Genomic DNA, 21,329 nt, shown 5'->3' with positions numbered 1-21,329 from the left:
CTACCGACTTGCTCCAGCAGGTTCTGCAGAAAGGTTTGACAGAGAGGGGCCGCCAAAATCAAGGTCAGCGCACCCTGCCTGACCCTCTCTATCATTGTCGAGATCTACTCCACTGTAGGAAACACATAAAGGAAAAACACTTCGGCAGCCAAAAGAGGAGGGGACGTCCAAAATCACAAGCGGTTACCTTGCACAACGGTCCCCTCTACCTAGGGCTACAGTGCACATGCACACCAGTCAACCATCTTGGCAGCGAGACAGCCTGTAAGAGATGCAGTTGGGACTCTTGCCGGTCCTCTTAGGAGATGGTGTAACAGTGGGAACACCGTTCATTGCATTTTGTGGTAAGCTTTCTTTGCAGCAGGTGAAAGAAACACTCAGCAGGACCTGAGGTGGACCAAGACGATTTTATTGGTAAACGTTATTATGCTTCATGTCATTCTTCAAAGTTAATCATACATCGCAACCAACCATATGTCTTTACCTTATTTACATTTACATTTACGCCATTTGGCAGACGCCCTTATCCAGAGCGACTTACAACGTGCTTTCAAGTTACCATCGATGAAGAGATCAATTCCGGTTCACTAGGACCCCAACTATGAATACATCTATTTAATTCACTCTGTTGTAGATTCTGTACACAAAGTTTGACAACAAGAAAATTACAATTTAATCTAAATATTCTTTAAAGAGGAAGGTCTTGAGCTGTCGTTTGAAGGTGCTCAGTGACTGAGCTGTTCTGACCTCGAGGGGAAGTTCATTCCACCACCGAGGGGCCAAGACGGAGAAGAGTCTAGATGAATGTTTTCCTTTTACCTTATCTTACATAGTCTCTTATTTGACATTTTGAATTAATACCGTTCACAATCCAGTGTACAAAAAATTTGTATCAGTTTTTTCTGAAAAAAAAAAAAAAACACAAAGACACGACTTCCTGTCTGCGCCAAACATTGTAGTTGGTGAATGGTGTTCACCAATGACATCATTTCCTTGAATGCTCCCTCAACTCCTATAGGCCGCTCTCCTCGTCCCGCCTCTCTCTTCCTCCTTTGCATTTAGTGCTACAGACACACAAAAATCGCATTCTGGAGCATAGAATCACGGGACTGCCTAAAAGTGGCAGTAATTATTAGAGGTGGGAATCACCAGAGACCCCACGATACGATATTATCACGATATTTAACTCACGATACAATATTATTGCGATTTTAAACATTCTGCGATATGCTAAGTATTGCGATACGATATATTGTGATAATCACGTTTTTTTCCAACTGCAAATTATGTCCATAAAGGTAAACTTTGTCAAAATACATTTAATCTTACAAAAATAGTCTTTAGTCATTCACTTTCATCATTTTTATTGCTGACAAACTGTTACTGACATAGAATTACAGGTACTTTGAACAGTATAAATTGCAAAAAGTTATGCAGCAACTTCAGCAGCTTAATAATTTTAAAGTAAATCTCTGTTAAATGAAAATAAACTAAAAATGTAGATTTGCATTAACTAAATAAAAATGTTAAACGACAATAAAATTAAACCTGTTCTCTTAAATTAAGATAAGCAAAATGACCTGTTTGTTGATGCATTAAAAGAACAGTTAAAGACATTTGGACAGTGAAGGAATGTCTGCATGAAGTACGTTATGGATTGTGTTATTCTCTTAGCTCGCTCTGAATTGGGAGGTAGTTTTGTTAAGCTAAGTGTGTCCAGCGTTGGTTGATTTTTCAGTGGAGCTGGTTTAGCTTTGCCGTCCTCAGCTAACAATATCTCAGGATGGTGGCGGGTGAGATGAGCCCTCATGTTCGTAGTATTTCCAGAATACTTTACTTTCATACGACACTCCTTGCAAATCGTGTGTGTCATATCCATCTTTTTTGTCCCATCCTTGTCAAAAAATCCAAAATACATCCAGACGTTTGACTTAAACACGGACGGCGCTTTCCTAATCTCTTTCTCTGCCTCCATTTTTGTTTTACCGAATTCATCCCACACGCTGACTCTCACCTTTGCTGACCTCACTAAAGAAAACGCCCAACAGCACCACCCGGTGGAGTAAAAAATGTATTGCTTTAATCATTGTACTAACAGTTTGATTTGTTTATTTAAATTTGTGTACAAAATATCGATATTTGGTGTCCCTGTATCGATACAATATCACCATGCAAAATATCGCGATACTATGCTGTATCGATTTTTTCCCCCACCCCTAGTAATTATGCACCAAAGCTGAATTTCAGAACGAGACTTCACATACAGTATTAGGGGACTAATATTCATGTCATGGAACCTTTAAAGTGCTAAATGTCTAAAAAGCTCAGCTCACACTGTTTTTTCCTTCTGCATGTATCAGCTGGTGCTTTTTAAGGTACCAAGATGTTGTAAATGTTTTGTAACAAAATACGCAGCCATAAGGTTTCTCTCCAGTATGGATCCACTGGTGGTTTTTAAGGCTTGATTCTTGTGAAAAACTCCTCCCACACTCTGTGCACTGGTAGGGCTTCTCTCCAGTATGGATCCTCTGGTGTTTTTGAAGGTGTGATGCTAGTGAAAAACTCCTCCCACACTCTGTGCACTGGTAGGGCTTCTCTCCAGTATGGATCCTCTGGTGTTTTTTAAGGTTTGATTCTTGTGAAAAACTCCTCCCACACTCTGTGCACTGGTAGGGCTTCTCTCCAGTATGGATCCTCTGGTGGTTTCTAAGGCTTGATGCTTCTGAAAAACTCCTCCCACACTCTGTACACTGGTAGGGCTTCTCTCCAGTATGGATCTTTTGGTGGTTTCTAAAACTTGATGCTTCTGAAAAACTCCTCCCACACTCTGTACACTGGTAGGGCTTCTCTCCAGTATGGATTCGCTGGTGTATTTTAAGCTGAGATGCTTTTGTAAAACTCCTCCCACACTCTGTACACTGGTAGGGCTTCTCTCCAGTATGGATCTTTTGGTGGTTTCTAAAACTTGATGCTTCTGAAAAACTCCTCCCACACTCTGTACACTGGTAGGGCTTCTCTCCAGTATGGATCATCTGGTGAGTTTTAAGGCTTGATGCTTGTGTAAAACTCCTCCCACACTCTGTACACTGGTAGGGCTTCTCTCCAGTATGGATTCGCTGGTGTATTTTAAGCTGAGATGCTTTTGTAAAACTCCTCCCACACTCTGTACACTGGTAGGGCTTCTCTCCAGTATGGATCCTCTGGTGAGTTTTAAGGCTTGATGATTCTGAAAAACTCCTCCCACACTCTGTGCACTGGTAGGGCTTCTCTCCAGTATGGATCCTCTGGTGAGTTTTAAGGCTTGATGATTCTGAAAAACTCCTCCCACACTCTGTACACTGGTAGGGCTTCTCTCCAGTATGGATCCTCTGGTGGTTTCTAAGGCTTGATGCTTCTGAAAAACTCCTCCCACACTCTGTGCACTGGTAGGGCTTCTCTCCAGTATGGATCCTCTGGTGGTTTCTAAGGCTTGATGCTTCTGAAAAACTCCTCCCACACTCTGTACACTGGTAGGGCTTCTCTCCAGTATGGATCCTCTGGTGTTTTTTAAGGTTTGATTCTTGTGAAAAACTCCTCCCACACTCTGTGCACTGGTAGGGCTTCTCTCCAGTATGGATCCTCTGGTGGTTTCTAAGGCTTGATGATTCTGAAAAACTCCTCCCACACTCTGTACACTGGTAGGGCTTCTCTCCAGTATGGATCTTTTGGTGTTTTTTAAGGTTTGATTCTTGTGAAAAACTCCTCCCACACTCTGTGCACTGGTAGGGCTTCTCTCCAGTATGGATCTTTTGGTGGTTTCTAAAACTTGATGCTTCTGAAAAACTCCTCCCACACTCTGTACACTGGTAGGGCTTCTCTCCAGTATGGATTCGCTGGTGTATTTTAAGCTGAGATGCTTTTGTAAAACTCCTCCCACACTCTGTACACTGGTAGGGCTTCTCTCCAGTATGGATCTTTTGGTGGTTTCTAAAACTTGATGCTTCTGAAAAACTCCTCCCACACTCTGTACACTGGTAGGGCTTCTCTCCAGTATGGATCCTCTGGTGAATTTTAAGGCTTGATTCTCCTGAAAAAGTCCTCCCACACTCTGTACACTGGTAGGGCTTCCCTCCAGCATGCATCACTTTGTATTTTTGGTTCTTTTCCATTTTTATATAAAACTCAGTTTCAGACTCTTTATGTCCATCTTGGTCTGCAACTGAAACAAGAAAAACATGTAAAAACCATGGTTATTGTAGGTAATGTACAGTTTATGTCAAAAATAAGTTAATGTACTGCAAGGGTTAGCTAGTTTATTTAGCTGATTTATTTAGTCAAAAACAGAAAATCACAAAATGAGCCACTGATGTTTGTTGCTAACACATTTAAGTGATTTTTAAATCGTTTTTGTTGTGTACAAGATGTGAAAGGGCTTAATCTTTACCTGAAAGGCAACACGGAGCAGTAGATGCTTTTGTTGAAGCAGGACTAAACTTAAACCCGAGTTGCTCAAGGGAAAAGATCCCTTAAACTGCTGTTTGTAAGTTATTCCGGATAAGTGCGTCTTCTAATTGTGCTTTTAAAATATTAAACAAAAACTCTCTAAAGACTGTGGCGATAAATTAACCTCCTTAATGCTACATGCTGGAAATGACATCTTTTATATCACTTTAGTTGTCATCTTTATCTAAACCCACAAAACACACGTAGCACAAGAAAATTAAATAGATTCAAACTGATCTTACAAGTAGTTCTGCATCCGTGTCGGATTCGTAACAAGCTTGCTGCATTCTTCTCTACTTCTCCGCCATTTCATGCGGGAACAATTAGGTGTGGGGACGTATGACGTCATGTCCCAAGAGGCGGGACAATATTTACTACGACAGCCAACCAAATGACAGCTTGTACTTCCTTTTTCATCAGAGCCAATCGGAGAGGTCGAACGCAGCAAATCCTTTCGGGACGTCGCTGTGTTACGAGTGACCAGAATGTGAACAAATTTTCTCACTTGTCTGCTAGAAACTCTCCTGAAAAACCAGTCGGGTTTAAACAGTTTCCTTTACAAACGACCAAATACAGCGGTACAAAACAACCTAGAACAACAACCTAGAACAACCTTAAAGCACGTTGTTTTGAAGATATGTCACTACTAGAATTCACAACCTACTATTACATTTTTTTTAGTTCTGCACTCTGAACATTTCGTCTTTTGTACTTCTCTTGCAGCGCTAGCATAGAAGCTAAAGTAGTTTAGCAGGCGTTGGGGGCGGAGTTTTAGCGCTCAGTGTGTATTTCACGGTCCTGCTGCACACGTCAGTCTGAAAGTTGAGTCGTGGCAATTGGACTTTCTTTCTTTAATGTAGAGACGTTTCATTCTGCATCCACAGAACTTTATCAATTAGAGGGAAGTTGGCTTGTGACAAATTAATCCTCCAGGTTGGTTTCTCCTCAATCCTGCCTTGAATAGGCTCGATAAGGAGGAGGGGGGTGGGTGGATGTGACAGCCCCGCTCTGGCAGCTCATCCTTCCCCATGTTAAGTGGTCGTTAAATGGTGGACGTGTGAATTGGGCCTGATTTTCCTGCGGATGGATGAAAGTGAAGCAAAAATGGTTGGAGAATAAGTTGTGTCTGAGCCCTCCACCTCTGTTGAGTGCAGGTTTGTTAATTTGCACATTCAAAGCTTCCCCCACTTATCTCTTAAACCACCTATCTTCTCTGTTCAATATTTGAACATTTTCGTCCAGAAATGAGTGTCCTTTGTCCTTAAGGTGAAGGCACAGCACTGATTCTGTCCCTGAGGTGTTGCTCCTTCTGTGGTCACAAGCCAACGTCCCTCATATTGACAAAGTTCTGTTGATACAGACTGAAACGTCTCTACCATAAAGAAAGAAAGTCCAGTTGCAATGACTCAACTTTCAGACAGATTCTCCTGGATGACTGAGAATCTTTACAGACATGTCACCCTAGATTGCGCTGGGCAGCGAAAGACGGTGAACAACGTGAGATCACAGACGAAGACAAGCAGCTGGAAAAAATGTTTCCCGGCTGAAGGTAGTCTGAGAGTGAAATGTAATGTACTACACGACAATGGTTAGCTGAATTAATTTATTATTGAGTGTATAATTGTGTACTTTGAGAGCAATAAACAGACCTGTCTCTTTCTTAATAATAAAATCTATCACTTTTAAAAAGCATTTTATGTTGAACTTGTGTTGTCTTTGACTAAAATTTCAATTTGTTTTATGACACATTGAAGGGAACAAACACCTCTTCCCTCCACTGTTTCTACTCGCAGCACGGTTACGATATCTGACGGTGCCTGTCAAAAAAAACGCGACCTCTTGTCCCTGTTCATGGTTAGAAGGGTAAATGTTGAAGTTACAGGTATTAGAGGATGAAGTAAGTTACCTGAAATGGTTTGGTGTGTTTGTGTTGCATTTCTCTATGAAACCTCGTTAAAATAATGAGGGCCACTGGATAATTACAAGGCTTGATGTTTCACTTGGCCTCTACAATCCAGTGTGAAAGACGCTGGCCTTGTGCTGGCTTCACGAAGCAGACAAACAGGTGCTGACATGAACAAAATGCCTGCTTGCAATGCTTGCACTGAGCAGAGCAGATCAAGGTTCCTCTCCATTGTGAAAGGTTGGCAGAGAAAAGGACTGCAGCTAAAAAGCCAAAGAACTGAAAGACTTTGGCATAAAGTCCAGAGCGACTTCCAATCAGTAGTTACAGGGACAGTCCCCCCCTGGAGCAATTTAGGGTTAACTGCCTTGCTCAGGGACACAATGGTAGAAAGTGGGGTTTGAACCTGGGTCTTCTGGTTCATAGGCGAGTGTATTAGCCACTAGGCCACTACCGACTTGCTCCAGCAGGTTCTGCAGAAAGGTTTGACAGAGAGGGGCCGCCAAAATCAAGGTCAGCGCACCCTGCCTGACCCTCTCCAGCATTGTCAAGATCTACTCCACTGTAGGAAACACAAAAAGGAGAAACACTTCGGCAGCCAAATGAAGAGGGGACGTCCAAAATCACAAGCGGTTACCTTGCACAACGGTCCCCTCTACCTAGGGCTACTGGGGCAGTGGTGGCCTAGTGGTTAAAGAAGCGGCCCTGCAATAAGAAGGTTGCTGGTTCGAATCCCGATCTGCCAAGGTACCACTGAGCAAAGCACCGTCCCCACACACTGCTCCCCGGGCACCTGTCATGGCTGCCCACTGCTCACTCAGGGTGATGGGTTAAATGCAGAGGACAAATTTCACTGTGTGCACTGTGTATCACGTGTGACAATCACTTCACTTTCACATGCACGCCAGTGGACCATCTTGGCAGCGAGACAGCCTGTAAGAGATGCAGTTGGGACTCTTGCCAGTCCACTTAGGAGATGGTGTAACAGTGTTCATTGCATTTTGTGGTAAGCTTTCTTTGCAGCAGGTGAAAGAAACACTCAGCAGGACCTGAGGTGGACCAAGACGATTTTATTGGTAAACGTTATTATGCTTCACGTCATTCTTCAAAGTTAATCATACATCGCAACCAACCATATGTCTTTACCTTATCTTACATAGTCTCTTATTTGACATTTTGAATTAATACCGTTCACAATCCAGTGTACAAAAAATTTGTATCATTTTTTTCTGAAAAAAAAAAAAAACCCACAAAGACACGACTTCCTGTCTGCGCCAAACATTGTAGTTGGTGAATGGTGTTCACCAATGACATCATTTCCTTGAATGCTCCCTCAACTCCTATAGGCCCCTCTCCTCGTCCCGCCTCTCTCTTCCTCCTTTGCATTTAGTGCTACAGACACACAAAAATCGCATTCTGGAGCATAGAATCACGGGACTGCCTAACAGTGGCTGTAATTATGCACCAAAGCTGAATTTCAGAACGAGACTTCACATACAGTATTAGGGGACTAATATTCATGTCATGGAACCTTTAAAGTGCTAAATGTCTAAAAAGCTCAGCTCACACTGTTTTTTCCTTCTGCATGTATCAGCTGGTGCTTTTTAAGGTACCAAGATGTTGTAAATGTTTTGTAACAAAATAAGCAGCCATAAGGTTTCTCTCCAGTATGGATCCACTGGTGGTTTTTAAGGCTTGATTCTAGTGAAAAACTCCTCCCACACTCTGTACAATGATAGGGCTTCTCTCCAGTATGGATCCTGTGGTGTTTTTTAAGACTTGATGCTTCTGAAAAACTCCTCCCACACTCTGTACACTGGTAGGGCTTTTCTCCAGTATGGATCCTCTGGTGGTTTTTAAGGCTTGATTCTTGTGAAAAACTCCTCCCACACTCTGTGCACTGGTAGGGCTTCTCTCCAGTATGGATCCTCTGGTGTTTTTGAAGGTGTGATGCTAGTGAAAAACTCTTCCCACACTCTGTGCACTGGTAGGGCTTCTCTCCAGTATGGATCCTCTGGTGAGTTTTAAGGCTTGATGCTACTGAAAAACTCCTCCCACACTCTGTACACTGGTAGGGCTTCTCTCCAGTATGGATCCTCTGGTGTTTTTTAAGGCTTGATTCTTGTGAAAAACTCCTCCCACACTCTGTGCACTGGTAGGGCTTCTCTCCAGTATGGATCCTCTGGTGGTTTCTAAGGCTTGATGCTTCTGAAAAACTCCTCCCACACTCTGTACAATGGTAGGGCTTCTCTCCAGTATGGATCTTTTGGTGGTTTCTAAGGCTTGATGCTTCTGAAAAACTCCTCCCACACTCTGTACACTGGTAGGGCTTCTCTCCAGTATGGTTTCGCTGGTGTATTGTAAGCTTAGATGCTTTTCTAAAACTCCTCCCACACTCTGTGCACTGGTAGGGCTTCTCTCCAATATGGATCATCTGGTGAGTTTTAAGGCTTGATGCTACTGAAAAACTCCTCCCACACTCTGTACACTGGTAGGGCTTCTCTCCAGTATGGATCATCTGGTGAGTTTTAAGGTTTGATGCTTGTGTAAAACTCCTCCCACACTCTGTACACTGGTAGGGCTTCTCTCCAGTATGGATCCTCTGGTGAATTTTAAGGCTTGATTCTCCTGAAAAAGTCCTCCCACACTCTGTACACTGGTAGGGCTTCCCTCCAGCATGCATCACTTTGTATTTTTGGTTCTTTTCCATTTTTATATAAAACTCAGTTTCAGACTCTTTATGTCCATCTTGGTCTGCAACTGAAACAAGAAAAACATGTAAAACCATGGTTATTGTAGGTAATGTACAGTTTATGTCAAAAATAAGTTAATGTACTGCAAGGGTTAGCTAGTTTATTTAGCTGATTTATTTAGTCAAAAACAGAAAATCACAAAATGAGTCACTGATGTTTGTTGCTAAAACATTTAAGTGATTTTTAAATCGTTTTTGTTGTGTACAAGATGTGAAAGGGCTTAATCTTTACCTGAAAGGCAACACGGAGCAGTAGATGCTTTTGTTGAAGCAGGACTAAACTTAACCCGAGTTGCTCAAGGGAAAATATCCCTTAAACTGCTGTTTGTAAGTTACTCCGGATAAGTGCGTCTTCTAATTGTGCTTTTAAAATATTGAACAAAAACTCTCTAAAGACTGTGGCGATAAATTAACCTCCTTAATGCTACATGCTGGAAATGACATCTTTTATATCACTTTAGTTGTCATCTTTATCTAAACCCACAAAACACACGTAGCACAAGAAAATTAAATAGATTCAAACTGATCTTACAAGTAGTTCTGCATCCGTGTCGGATTCGTAACAAGCTTGCTGCATTCTTCTCTACTTCTCCGCCATTTCATGCGGGAACAATTAGGTGTGGGGACGTATGACGTCATGTCCCAAGAGGCGGGACAATATTTACTACGACAGCCAACCAAATGACAGCTTGTACTTCCTTTTTCATCAGAGCCAATCGGAGAAGTCGAACGCAGCAAATCCTTTCGGGACGTCGCTGTGTTACGAGTGACCAGAATGTGAACAAATTTTCTCACTTGTCTGCTAGAAACTCTCCTGAAAAACCAGTCGGGTTTAAACAGTTTCCTTTACAAACGACCAAATACAGCGGTACAAAACAACCTAGAACAACAACCTAGAACAACCTTAAAGCACGTTGTTTTGAAGATATGTCACTACTAGAATTCACAACCTACTATTACATTTTTTTTTTAGTTCTGCACTCTGAACATTTCGTCTTTTGTTCTTCTCTTGCACCGCTAGCATAGAAGCTAAAGTAGTTTAGCAGGCGTTGGGGGCGGAGTTTTAGCGCTCAGTGTGTATTTCACGGTCCTGCTGCACACGTCAGTCTGAAAGTTGAGTCGTGGCAATTGGACTTTCTTTCTTTAATGTAGAGACGTTTCATTCTGCATCCACAGAACTTTATCAATTAGAGGGAAGTTGGCTTGTGACAAATTAATCCTCCAGGTTGGTTTCTCCTCAATCCTGCCTTGAATAGGCTCGATAAGGAGGAGGGGGTGGGTGGATGTGACAGCCCCGCCCTGGCAGCTCATCCTTCCCCATGTTAAGTGGTCGTTAAATGGTGGACGTGTGAATTGGGCCTGATTTTCCTGCGGATGGATGAAAGTGAAGCAAAAATGGTTGGAGAATAAGTTGTGTCTGAGCCCTCCACCTCTGTTGAGTGCAGGTTTGTTAATTTGCACATTCAAAGCTTCCCCCACTTATCTCTTAAACCACCTATCTTCTCTGTTCAATATTTGAACATTTTCGTCCAGAAATGAGTGTCCTTTGTCCTTAAGGTGAAGGCACAGCACTGATTCTGTCCCTGAGGTGTTGCTCCTTCTGTGGTCACAAGCCAACGTCCCTCATATTGACTGTATCTGTTGATACAGACTGAAACGTCTCTACCATAAAGAAAGAAAGTCCAGTTGCAATGACTCAACTTTCAGACAGATTCTCCTGGATGACTGAGAATCTTTACAGACATGTCACCCTAGATTGCGCTGGGCAGCGAAAGACGATGAACAATGTGAGATCACAGACGAAGACAAGCAGCTGGGAAAAATGTTTCCCGGCTGAAGGTAGTCTGAGAGTGAAATGTAAAAATATGTCAAAATAATACTACACGACAATGGTTAGCTGAATTAATTTATTATTGAGTGTATAATTGTGTACTTTGAGAGCAATAAACAGACCTGTCTCTTTCTTAATAATAAAATCTGTCACTTTTAAAAAGCATTTTATGTTGGACTTTTTTTGTTGTCTTTGACTAAAATTTCAATTTGTTTTATGATCTGACATTTAAATGTGACACATTGAAGGGAACAAACACCTCTTCCCTCCACTGTTTCTACTCGCAGCACGGTTACGATATCTGACGGTGCCTGTCAAAAAAAACGCGACCTCTTGTCCCTGTTCATGGTTAGAAGGGTAAATGTTGAAGTTACAGGTATTAGAGGATGAAGTAAGTTACCTGAAATGGTTTGGTGTGTTTGTGTTGCATTTCTCTATTAAACCTCGTTAAAATAATGAGGGCCACTGGATAATTACAAGGCTTGATGTTACACTTGGCCTCTACAATCCAGTGTGAAAGACGCTGGCCTTGTGCTGGCTTCACGAAGCAGACAAACAGGTGCTGACATGAACAAAATGCCTGCTTGCAATGCTTGCACTGAGCAGAGCAGATCAAGGTTCCTCTCCATTGTGAAAGGTTGGCAGAGAAAAGGACTGCAGCTAAAAAGCCAAAGAACTGAAAGACTTTGGCATAACTTTAGGCATATAGGTTAAATTTGGCTATAATGTAACCATAGTGTCGCCAGGCACAAACTGCATAGATCTGGGGTGAACAGAGAGAGCCTGGAGGTTGCCCACTCACCTGGCTGAAGTCAGTGCCAGCAGAAATGCAGTTTTGAAGGAAACCACATTAATATCCACTGATGCTATGAGCTTAAATGGAGCTCCACATGAAGCCTCCAGAACTAGGGTGAGATCCGAAGGATCCCATTTTACATTTAGAGCATTTATCAGATGCCCTTATCCAGAGCGACTTCCAATCAGTAGTTACAGGGATAGTCCCCCCCCTGGAGCAACTTAGGGTTAAGTGCTTTGCTCAGGGACACAATGGTAGAAAGTGGGGTTTGAACCTGGGTCTTCTGGTTCATAGGCGAGTGTGTTAGCCACTAGGCCACTACCGACTTGCTCCAGCAGGTTCTGCAGAAAGGTTTGACAGAGAGGGGCCGCCAAAATCAAGGTCAGCGCACCCTGCCTGACCCTCTCTATCATTGTCGAGATCTACTCCACTGTAGGAAACACATAAAGGAAAAACACTTCGGCAGCCAAAAGAGGAGGGGACGTCCAAAATCACAAGCGGTTACCTTGCACAACGGTCCCCTCTACCTAGGGCTACAGTGCACATGCACACCAGTCAACCATCTTGGCAGCGAGACAGCCTGTAAGAGATGCAGTTGGGACTCTTGCCGGTCCACTTAGGAGATGGTGTAACAGTGGGAACACCGTTCATTGCATTTTGTGGTAAGCTTTCTTTGCAGCAGGTGAAAGAAACACTCAGCAGGACCTGAGGTGGACCAAGACGATTTTATTGGTAAACGTTATTATGCTTCACGTCATTCTTCAAAGTTAATCATACATCGCAACCAACCATATGTCTTTACCTTATTTACATTTACATTTACGCCATTTGGCAGACGCCCTTATCCAGAGCGACTTACAACGTGCTTTCAAGTTACCATCGATGAAGAGATCAATTCCGGTTCACTAGGACCCCAACTATGAATACATCTATTTAATTCACTCTGTTGTAGATTCTGTACACAAAGTTTGACAACAAGAAAATTACAATTTAATCTAAATATTCTTTAAAGAGGAAGGTCTTGAGCTGTCGTTTGAAGGTGCTCAGTGACTGAGCTGTTCTGACCTCGAGGGGAAGTTCATTCCACCACCGAGGGGCCAAGACGGAGAAGAGTCTAGATGAATGTTTTCCTTTTACCTTATCTTACATAGTCTCTTATTTGACATTTTGAATTAATACCGTTCACAATCCAGTGTACAAAAAATTTGTATCAGTTTTTTCTGAAAAAAAAAAAAAAACACAAAGACACGACTTCCTGTCTGCGCCAAACATTGTAGTTGGTGAATGGTGTTCACCAATGACATCATTTCCTTGAATGCTCCCTCAACTCCTATAGGCCGCTCTCCTCGTCCCGCCTCTCTCTTCCTCCTTTGCATTTAGTGCTACAGACACACAAAAATCGCATTCTGGAGCATAGAATCACGGGACTGCCTAAAAGTGGCAGTAATTATTAGAGGTGGGAATCACCAGAGACCCCACGATACGATATTATCACGATATTTAACTCACGATACAATATTATTGCGATTTTAAACATTCTGCGATATGCTAAGTATTGCGATACGATATATTGTGATAATCACGTTTTTTTCCAACTGCAAATTATGTCCATAAAGGTAAACTTTGTCAAAATACATTTAATCTTACAAAAATAGTCTTTAGTCATTCACTTTCATCATTTTTATTGCTGACAAACTGTTACTGACATAGAATTACAGGTACTTTGAACAGTATAAATTGCAAAAAGTTATGCAGCAACTTCAGCAGCTTAATAATTTTAAAGTAAATCTCTGTTAAATGAAAATAAACTAAAAATGTAGATTTGCATTAACTAAATAAAAATGTTAAACGACAATAAAATTAAACCTGTTCTCTTAAATTAAGATAAGCAAAATGACCTGTTTGTTGATGCATTAAAAGAACAGTTAAAGACATTTGGACAGTGAAGGAATGTCTGCATGAAGTACGTTATGGATTGTGTTATTCTCTTAGCTCGCTCTGAATTGGGAGGTAGTTTTGTTAAGCTAAGTGTGTCCAGCGTTGGTTGATTTTTCAGTGGAGCTGGTTTAGCTTTGCCGTCCTCAGCTAACAATATCTCAGGATGGTGGCGGGTGAGATGAGCCCTCATGTTCGTAGTATTTCCAGAATACTTTACTTTCATACGACACTCCTTGCAAATCGTGTGTGTCATATCCATCTTTTTTGTCCCATCCTTGTCAAAAAATCCAAAATACATCCAGACGTTTGACTTAAACACGGACGGCGCTTTCCTAATCTCTTTCTCTGCCTCCATTTTTGTTTTACCGAATTCATCCCACACGCTGACTCTCACCTTTGCTGACCTCACTAAAGAAAACGCCCAACAGCACCACCCGGTGGAGTAAAAAATGTATTGCTTTAATCATTGTACTAACAGTTTGATTTGTTTATTTAAATTTGTGTACAAAATATCGATATTTGGTGTCCCTGTATCGATACAATATCACCATGCAAAATATCGCGATACTATGCTGTATCGATTTTTTCCCCCACCCCTAGTAATTATGCACCAAAGCTGAATTTCAGAACAAGACTTCACATACAGTATTAGGGGACTAATATTCATGTCATGGAACCTTTAAAGTGCTAAATGTCTAAAAAGCTCAGCTCACACTGTTTTTTCCTTCTGCATGTATCAGCTGGTGCTTTTTAAGGTACCAAGATGTTGTAAATGTTTTGTAACAAAATAAGCAGCCATAAGGTTTCTCTCCAGTATGTACCCTCTGGTGTTTTTTAAGGATTGATTCTAGTGAAAAACTCCTCCCACACTCTGTACAATGATAGGGCTTCTCTCCAGTATGGATCCTGTGGTGTTTTTTAAGACTTGATGCTTCTGAAAAACTCCTCCCACACTCTGTACACTGGTAGGGCTTTTCTCCAGTATGGATCCTCTGGTGGTTTTTAAGGCTTGATTCTTGTGAAAAACTCCTCCCACACTCTGTGCACTGGTAGGGCTTCTCTCCAGTATGGATCCTCTGGTGTTTTTGAAGGTGTGATGCTAGTGAAAAACTCTTCCCACACTCTGTGCACTGGTAGGGCTTCTCTCCAGTATGGATCCTCTGGTGAGTTTTAAGGCTTGATGCTTCTGAAAAACTCCTCCCACACTCTGTACACTGGTAGGGCTTCTCTCCAGTATGGATCCTCTGGTGTTTTTTAAGGCTTGATTCTTGTGAAAAACTCCTCCCACACTCTGTGCACTGGTAGGGCTTCTCTCCAGTATGGATCCTCTGGTGGTTTCTAAGGCTTGATGCTTCTGAAAAACTCCTCCCACACTCTGTACAATGGTAGGGCTTCTCTCCAGTATGGATCTTTTGGTGGTTTCTAAGGCTTGATGCTTCTGAAAAACTCCTCCCACACTCTGTACACTGGTAGGGCTTCTCTCCAGTATGGTTTCGCTGGTGTATTGTAAGCTTAGATGCTTTTCTAAAACTCCTCCCACACTCTGTGCACTGGTAGGGCTTCTCTCCAATATGGATCATCTGGTGAGTTTTAAGGCTTGATGCTACTGAAAAACTCCTCCCACACTCTGTGCACTGGTAGGGCTTCTCTCCAGTATGGATCATCTGGTGAGTTTTAAGGTTTGATGCTTGTGTAAAACTCCTCCCACACTCTGTACACTGGTAGGGCTTCTCTCCAGTATGGATCCTCTGGTGAATTTTAAGGCTTGATTCTCCTGAAAAAGTCCTCCCACACTCTGTACACTGGTAGGGCTTCCCTCCAGCATGCATCACTTTGTATTTTTGGTTCTTTTCCATTTTTATATAAAACTCAGTTTCAGACTCTTTATGTCCATCTTGGTCTGCAACTGAAACAAGAAAAACATGTAAAAACCATGGTTATTGTAGGTAATGTACAGTTTATGTCAAAAATAAGTTAATGTACTGCAAGGGTTAGCTAGTTTATTTAGCTGATTTATTTAGTCAAAAACAGAAAATCACTAAATGAGCCACTGATGTTTGTTGCTAACACATTTAAGTGATTTTTAAATCGTTTTTGTTGTGTACAAGATGTGAAAGGGCTTAATCTTTACCTGAAAGGCAACACGGAGCAGTAGATGCTTTTGTTGAAGCAGGACTAAACTTAAACCCGAGTTGCTCAAGGGAAAAGATCCCTTAAACTGCTGTTTGTAAGTTATTCCGGATAAGTGCGTCTTCTAATTGTGCTTTTAAAATATTAAACAAAAACTCTCTAAAGACTGTGGCGATAAATTAACCTCCTTAATGCTACATGCTGGAAATGACATCTTTTATATCACTTTAGTTGTCATCTTTATCTAAACCCACAAAACACACGTAGCACAAGAAAATTAAATAGATTCAAACTGATCTTACAAGTAGTTCTGCATCCGTGTCGGATTCGTAACAAGCTTGCTGCATTCTTCTCTACTTCTCCGCCATTTCATGCGGGAACAATTAGGTGTGGGGACGTATGACGTCATGTCCCAAGAGGCGGGACAATATTTACTACGACAGCCAACCAAATGACAGCTTGTACTTCCTTTTTCATCAGAGCCAATCGGAGAGGTCGAACGCAGCAAATCCTTTCGGGACGTCGCTGTGTTACGAGTGACCAGAATGTGAACAAATTTTCTCACTTGTCTGCTAGAAACTCTCCTGAAAAACCAGTCGGGTTTAAACAGTTTCCTTTACAAACGACCAAATACAGCGGTACAAAACAACCTAGAACAACAACCTAGAATAACCTTAAAGCACGTTGTTTTGAAGATATGTCACTACTAGAATTCACAACCTACTATTACATTTTTTTTTTAGTTCTGCACTCTGAACATTTCGTCTTTTGTTCTTCTCTTGCACCGCTAGCATAGAAGCTAAAGTAGTTTAGCAGGCGTTGGGGGCGGAGTTTTAGCGCTCAGTGTGTATTTCACGGTCCTGCTGCACACGTCAGTCTGAAAGTTGAGTCGTGGCAAATGGACTTTCTTTCTTTAATGTAGAGACGTTTCATTCTGCATCCACAGAACTTTATCAATTAGAGGAAAGTTGGCTTGTGACAAATTAATCCTCCAGGTTGGTTTCTCCTCAATCCTGCCTTGAATAGGCTCGATAAGGAGGAGGGGGTGGGTGGATGTGACAGCCCCGCTCTGGCAGCTCATCCTTCCCCATGTTAAGTGGTCGTTAAATGGTGGACGTGTGAATTGGGCCTGATTTTCCTGCGGATGGATGAAAGTGAAGCAAAAATGGTTGGAGAATAAGTTGTGTCTGAGCCCTCCACCTCTGTTGAGTGCAGGTTTGTTAATTTGCACATTCAAAGCTTCCCCCACTTATCTCTTAAACCACCTATCTTCTCTGTTCAATATTTGAACATTTTCGTCCAGAAATGAGTGTCCTTTGTCCTTAAGGTGAAGGCACAGCACTGATTCTGTCCCTGAGGTGTTGCTCCTTCTGTGGTCACAAGCCAACGTCCCTCATATTGACAAAGTTCTGTTGATACAGACTGAAACGTCTCTACCATAAAGAAAGAAAGTCCAGTTGCAATGACTCAACTTTCAGACAGATTCTCCTGGATGACTGAGAATCTTTACAGACAATCTTTACAGATTGCGCTGGGCAGCGAAAGACGATGAACAATGTGAGATCACAGACGAAGACAAGCAGCTGGAAAAAATGTTTCCCGGCTGAAGGTAGTCTGAGAGTGAAATGTAAAAATATGTCAAAATAATACTACACGACAATGGTTAGCTGAATTAATTTATTATTGAGTGTATAATTGTGTACTTTGAGAGCAATAAACAGACCTGTCTCTTTCTTAATAATAAAATCTGTCACTTTTAAAAAGCATTTTATGTTGGACTTTTTTTGTTGTCTTTGACTAAAATTTCAATTTGTTTTATGATCTGACATTTAAATGTGACACATTGAAGGGAACAAACACCTCTTCCCTCCACTGTTTCTACTCGCAGCACGGTTACGATATCTGACGGTGCCTGTCAAAAAAAACGCGACCTCTTGTCCCTGTTCATGGTTAGAAGGGTAAATGTTGAAGTTACAGGTATTAGAGGATGAAGTAAGTTACCTGAAATGGTTTGGTGTGTTTGTGTTGCATTTCTCTATTAAACCTCGTTAAAATAATGAGGGCCACTGGATAATTACAAGGCTTGATGTTTCACTTGGCCTCTACAATCCAGTGTGAAAGACGCTGGCCTTGTGCTGGCTTCACGAAGCAGACAAACAGGTGCTGACATGAACAAAATGCCTGCTTGCAATGCTTGCACTGAGCAGAGCAGATCAAGGTTCCTCTCCATTGTGAAAGGTTGGCAGAGAAAAGGACTGCAGCTAAAAAGCCAAAGAACTGAAAGACTTTGGCATAACTTTAGGCATATAGGTTAAATTTGGCTAGAATGTAACCATAGTGTCGCCAGGCACAAACTGCATAGATCTGGGGTGAACAGAGAGAGCCTGGAGGTCGCCCACTCACCTGGCTGAAGTCAGTGCCAGCAGAAATGCAGTTTTGAAGGAAACCACATTAATATCCACTGATGCTATGAGCTTAAATGGAGCTCCACATGAAGCCTCCAGAACTAGGGTGAGATCCGAAGGATCCCAGGCCTCAGCTGTCGCACACCCTTCAGAAAATGTGTGGCAAGGGGGTGAGCCCCTAGTGACACCCCATCGATACCAACAGGACAAGCTGAAATATCTGCCAAATAAACCTTTATAGTTGAAAATGAGCGACATTTACATTTTACATTTAGAGCATTTATCAGATGCCCTTATCCAGAGCGACTTCCAATCAGTAGTTACAGGGATAGTCCCCCCCCTGGAGCAACTTAGGGTTAAGTGCCTTGCTCAGGGACACAATGGTAGAAAGTGGGGTTTGAACCTGGGTCTTCTGGTTCATAGGCGAGTGTGTTAGCCACTAGGCCACTACCGACTTGCTCCAGCAGGTTCTGCAGAAAGGTTTGACAGAGAGGGGCCGCCAAAATCAAGGTCAGCGCACCCTGCCTGACCCTCTCCAGCATTGTCAAGATCTACTCCACTGTAGGAAACACAAAAAGGAGAAACACTTCGGCAGCCAAATGAAGAGGGGACGTCCAAAATCACAAGCGGTTACCTTGCACAACGGTCCCCTCTACCTAGGGCTACTGGGGCAGTGGTGGCCTAGTGGTTAAAGAAGCGGCCCCGCAATCAGAAGGTTGCTGGTTCGAATCCCGATCTGCCAAGGTACCACTGAGCAAAACACCGTCCCCACACACTGCTCCCCGGGCACCTGTCATGGCTGCCCACTGCTCACTCAGGGTGATGGGTTAAATGCAGAGGACAAATTTCACTGTATGCACTGTGTATCACGTGTGACAATCACTTCACTTTCACATGCACGCCAGTGGACCATCTTGGCAGCGAGACAGCCTGTAAGAGATGCAGTTGGGACTCTTGGCAGTCCACTTAGGAGATGGTGTAATAATGTTCATTGCAACTGTTCATTGCATTTTGTGGTAAGCTTTCTTTGCAACAGGTGAAAGAAACACTCAGAAGGACCTGAGGTGGAACCAAAAGGATTTTATTGGTACATTTTTTTTTAACAAAGTTAATCGTACATCACAACCAACCATATGTGTTTACCTCATCTTACATAGTCTCTAATTTTACATTTTAAATTTATACTGTTGACAATCCAGTGTTCAAAAAAAAAAACACACACACACACACAAAGACACGACTTCCTGTCTGCGCCAAACATTATGGTTAGTGAATGGTGTGGATCACAATTTCCTTGAATGCTCCCTCAACTCCTATAGGCCGCTCTCCTCGTCCCACCTCTCTCTTCCTCCGTTGCATTTAGAGCTACATACAGAGAAAAATCGCATTCTGGATCGTAGCATTACAGGACTCCCTAAAAGTTGCAGTAATTATGCACCAAGGCTGAATTTCAGAACCAGACTTCACATACAGTATTAGGGGACTAATATTCATGTCACGGGACCTTTAAGGTGCTAAATGTCTAAAAAGCTCAGCTCACACTGTTTTTTTCTTCTGCATGTATGAGCTGGTGCTTTTTAAGGTGCCAAGATGTTGTAAATGCTTTGTAACAAAATAAGCAGCCATAAGGTTTCTCTCCAGTATGTACCCTCTGGTGTACTTTAAGGGTACATGCTTGTGTAAAGCTCCTCCCACACTCTCTACAATGGTAGGGCTTCTCTCCAGTGTGGATCCTCTGGTGTATTTTAAGGCTTGATTCTCGTATAAAACTCTTCCCACACTCTGTACACTTGAAAGGCTTCTCTCCAGTATGTCTCCTCTGGTGTATTTGAAAGTGTGATGCTAGTGAAAAACTCCTCCCACACTCTGTGCACTGGTAGGGCTTCTCTCCAGTATGAATCATCTGGTGATTTTTAAGGGCTGATACTTGTGTAAAACTCCTCCCACACTCTGTACACTGGTAGGGCTTCTCTCCAGTATGGATCCTCTGGTGTATTTTAAGGTTTGATGTTTGTGAAAAACTCCTCCCACACTCTGTGCACTGGTAGGGCTTCTCTCCAGTATGCTTCCTCTGGTGTATTTTAAGACTCGATTCTTGTATAAAACTCCTCCCACACTCTGTGCACTTGTACGGCCTCTCTCCCGTATGTATCTTCTGGTGTAATTTAAGGCTTGATTCTTGTGAAAAACTCCTCTCACACTCTGTACACTGGTACGGCTTCTCTCCAGTGTGGATCCTCAAGTGAATTTTAAGCGAAAATGCATTTGCAAAACTCTTTTCACACTCTGTACACTGGTGGGGCTTCTCTCCAGTATGGATCTTCAAGTGATTTTTAAGGGAACATGCACTCGAAAAACTTTTCCCACAATCTGTACACTTGAAAGGCTTCTCTCCAGTATGGATCCTCTGGTGTATTTTAAATGAAAATGCACTCAAAAAACTCCTCCCACACTCTGTACACTTGAAAGGCTTCTCTCCAGCATGGATCTTCTGGTGTTTTTTAAGGTTTGATGCTCGTGAAAAACTCCTCCCACATTCTGTACACTGGTAGGGCTTCTCTCCAGTATGAATCATCTGGTATTTTTGGTTCTTTTCCATTTTTTTTTTTTTAAATAAAATTCACTGTTTCAATGTCAGACTCTTTATGGTCATCTTGGTCTGCAGTTGAAAAACCATAGTTATTGTAGGTAATGTACAGTTTGTCATAAATAAGTTAATGTACTGCAAAGGTTAACTCTGTGTAAAATATTTTCTAGATGCAAAGGTAGTATTCATGCAAATAACTGTTAAACAACACTTGCATGAAAGCTTCAGCAGTACACAATTACTGGAATGAAAGTGCTTATTTCATTATGTCTGTGAAGATTCTCAGTCATCCAGGTGAATTTGTCTGAAAGGGTAGTTGTGGCAACTGGAATTCTTTCTTTAATGTAGAGACGTCTCATACTGCATCCACAGAACTTTGTCAATCTGAGGGAAGTTGGCTTCTGCCTGCAAATTTATCCTCCAGGTTGGTTTCACCTCACCCCTGCCTTGAATAGGCTCGATAAGTGAAACAAAGGCAGGGGGTGGGTAGATGGTTAGAAGCCAA

The 21,329-nt window shown here is 42.2% G+C and overlaps 2 protein-coding genes and 1 long non-coding RNA gene across 4 annotated transcripts; all 3 read right to left on the bottom strand.

Moving 5' to 3' along the window:
- Positions 1–1,344: 1,344 nt before the first annotated feature.
- On the bottom strand, positions 1,345–9,803 carry LOC114789815 (zinc finger protein 345-like). Of its 2 annotated transcripts, XR_003749733.1 has the most exons (3): positions 9,670–9,803; positions 7,851–9,145; positions 1,345–2,231 (listed from the first exon to the last, which is right to left on the bottom strand). XR_003749733.1 is itself a non-coding variant. In XM_028979248.1 (2 exons), exon 2 carries the CDS (start codon positions 9,093–9,095, stop codon positions 7,944–7,946), a length of 1,152 nt encoding a protein of 383 aa, XP_028835081.1. In that variant the 5' UTR covers positions 9,096–9,145; positions 9,670–9,803; the 3' UTR covers positions 7,436–7,943. The 2 variants fall into 2 exon arrangements, 1 of the variants encoding a protein (XP_028835081.1); XM_028979248.1 differs by lacking the exon at positions 1,345–2,231 and having other exon boundaries at positions 7,436–9,145.
- On the bottom strand, positions 1,348–4,858 carry LOC114789697 (zinc finger protein 135-like). Its single transcript, XM_028979006.1, has 3 exons — positions 4,725–4,858; positions 3,133–4,198; positions 1,348–2,712 (listed from the first exon to the last, which is right to left on the bottom strand). Exons 2-3 carry the CDS (start codon positions 4,146–4,148, stop codon positions 2,325–2,327), a joined length of 1,404 nt encoding a protein of 467 aa, XP_028834839.1. The 5' UTR covers positions 4,149–4,198; positions 4,725–4,858; the 3' UTR covers positions 1,348–2,324.
- A 2,667-nt stretch (positions 9,804–12,470) lies between the features above and the next one.
- On the bottom strand, positions 12,471–12,992 carry LOC114789978 (uncharacterized). The gene is made up of 2 exons (XR_003749744.1): positions 12,902–12,992; positions 12,471–12,566 (listed from the first exon to the last, which is right to left on the bottom strand). It is a non-coding gene; the product is annotated as an uncharacterized LOC114789978 (long non-coding RNA).
- Between the last annotated feature and the right edge of the window lie 8,337 nt (positions 12,993–21,329).

The sequence above is a fragment of the Denticeps clupeoides genome, chromosome 1 (assembly GCF_900700375.1).
Source record: "Denticeps clupeoides chromosome 1, fDenClu1.1, whole genome shotgun sequence".
Classification (NCBI taxonomy): Eukaryota; Metazoa; Chordata; class Actinopteri; order Clupeiformes; family Denticipitidae; genus Denticeps; species Denticeps clupeoides.
The sequence above is the reverse complement of the archived record's forward strand: the minus strand, read 5'-3'. Positions and strand labels throughout refer to the sequence as shown.

What these genes read in the sequence shown, in the direction of transcription:
- LOC114789815 (XM_028979248.1), bottom strand. Translation starts at nt 9,095, where the DNA reads ATGGAAAAGAACCAAAAATACAAAGTGATGCATGCTGGAGGGAAGCCC.
- LOC114789697 (XM_028979006.1), bottom strand. Translation starts at nt 4,148, where the DNA reads ATGGAAAAGAACCAAAAATACAAAGTGATGCATGCTGGAGGGAAGCCC. An exon ending in AGTTTTACAAAAGCATCTCA is followed by an intron (nt 2,713 to 3,132) that starts GCTTAAAATACA and finishes AGAAGCATCAAG; the next exon opens with CCTTAGAAACCACCAGAGGA.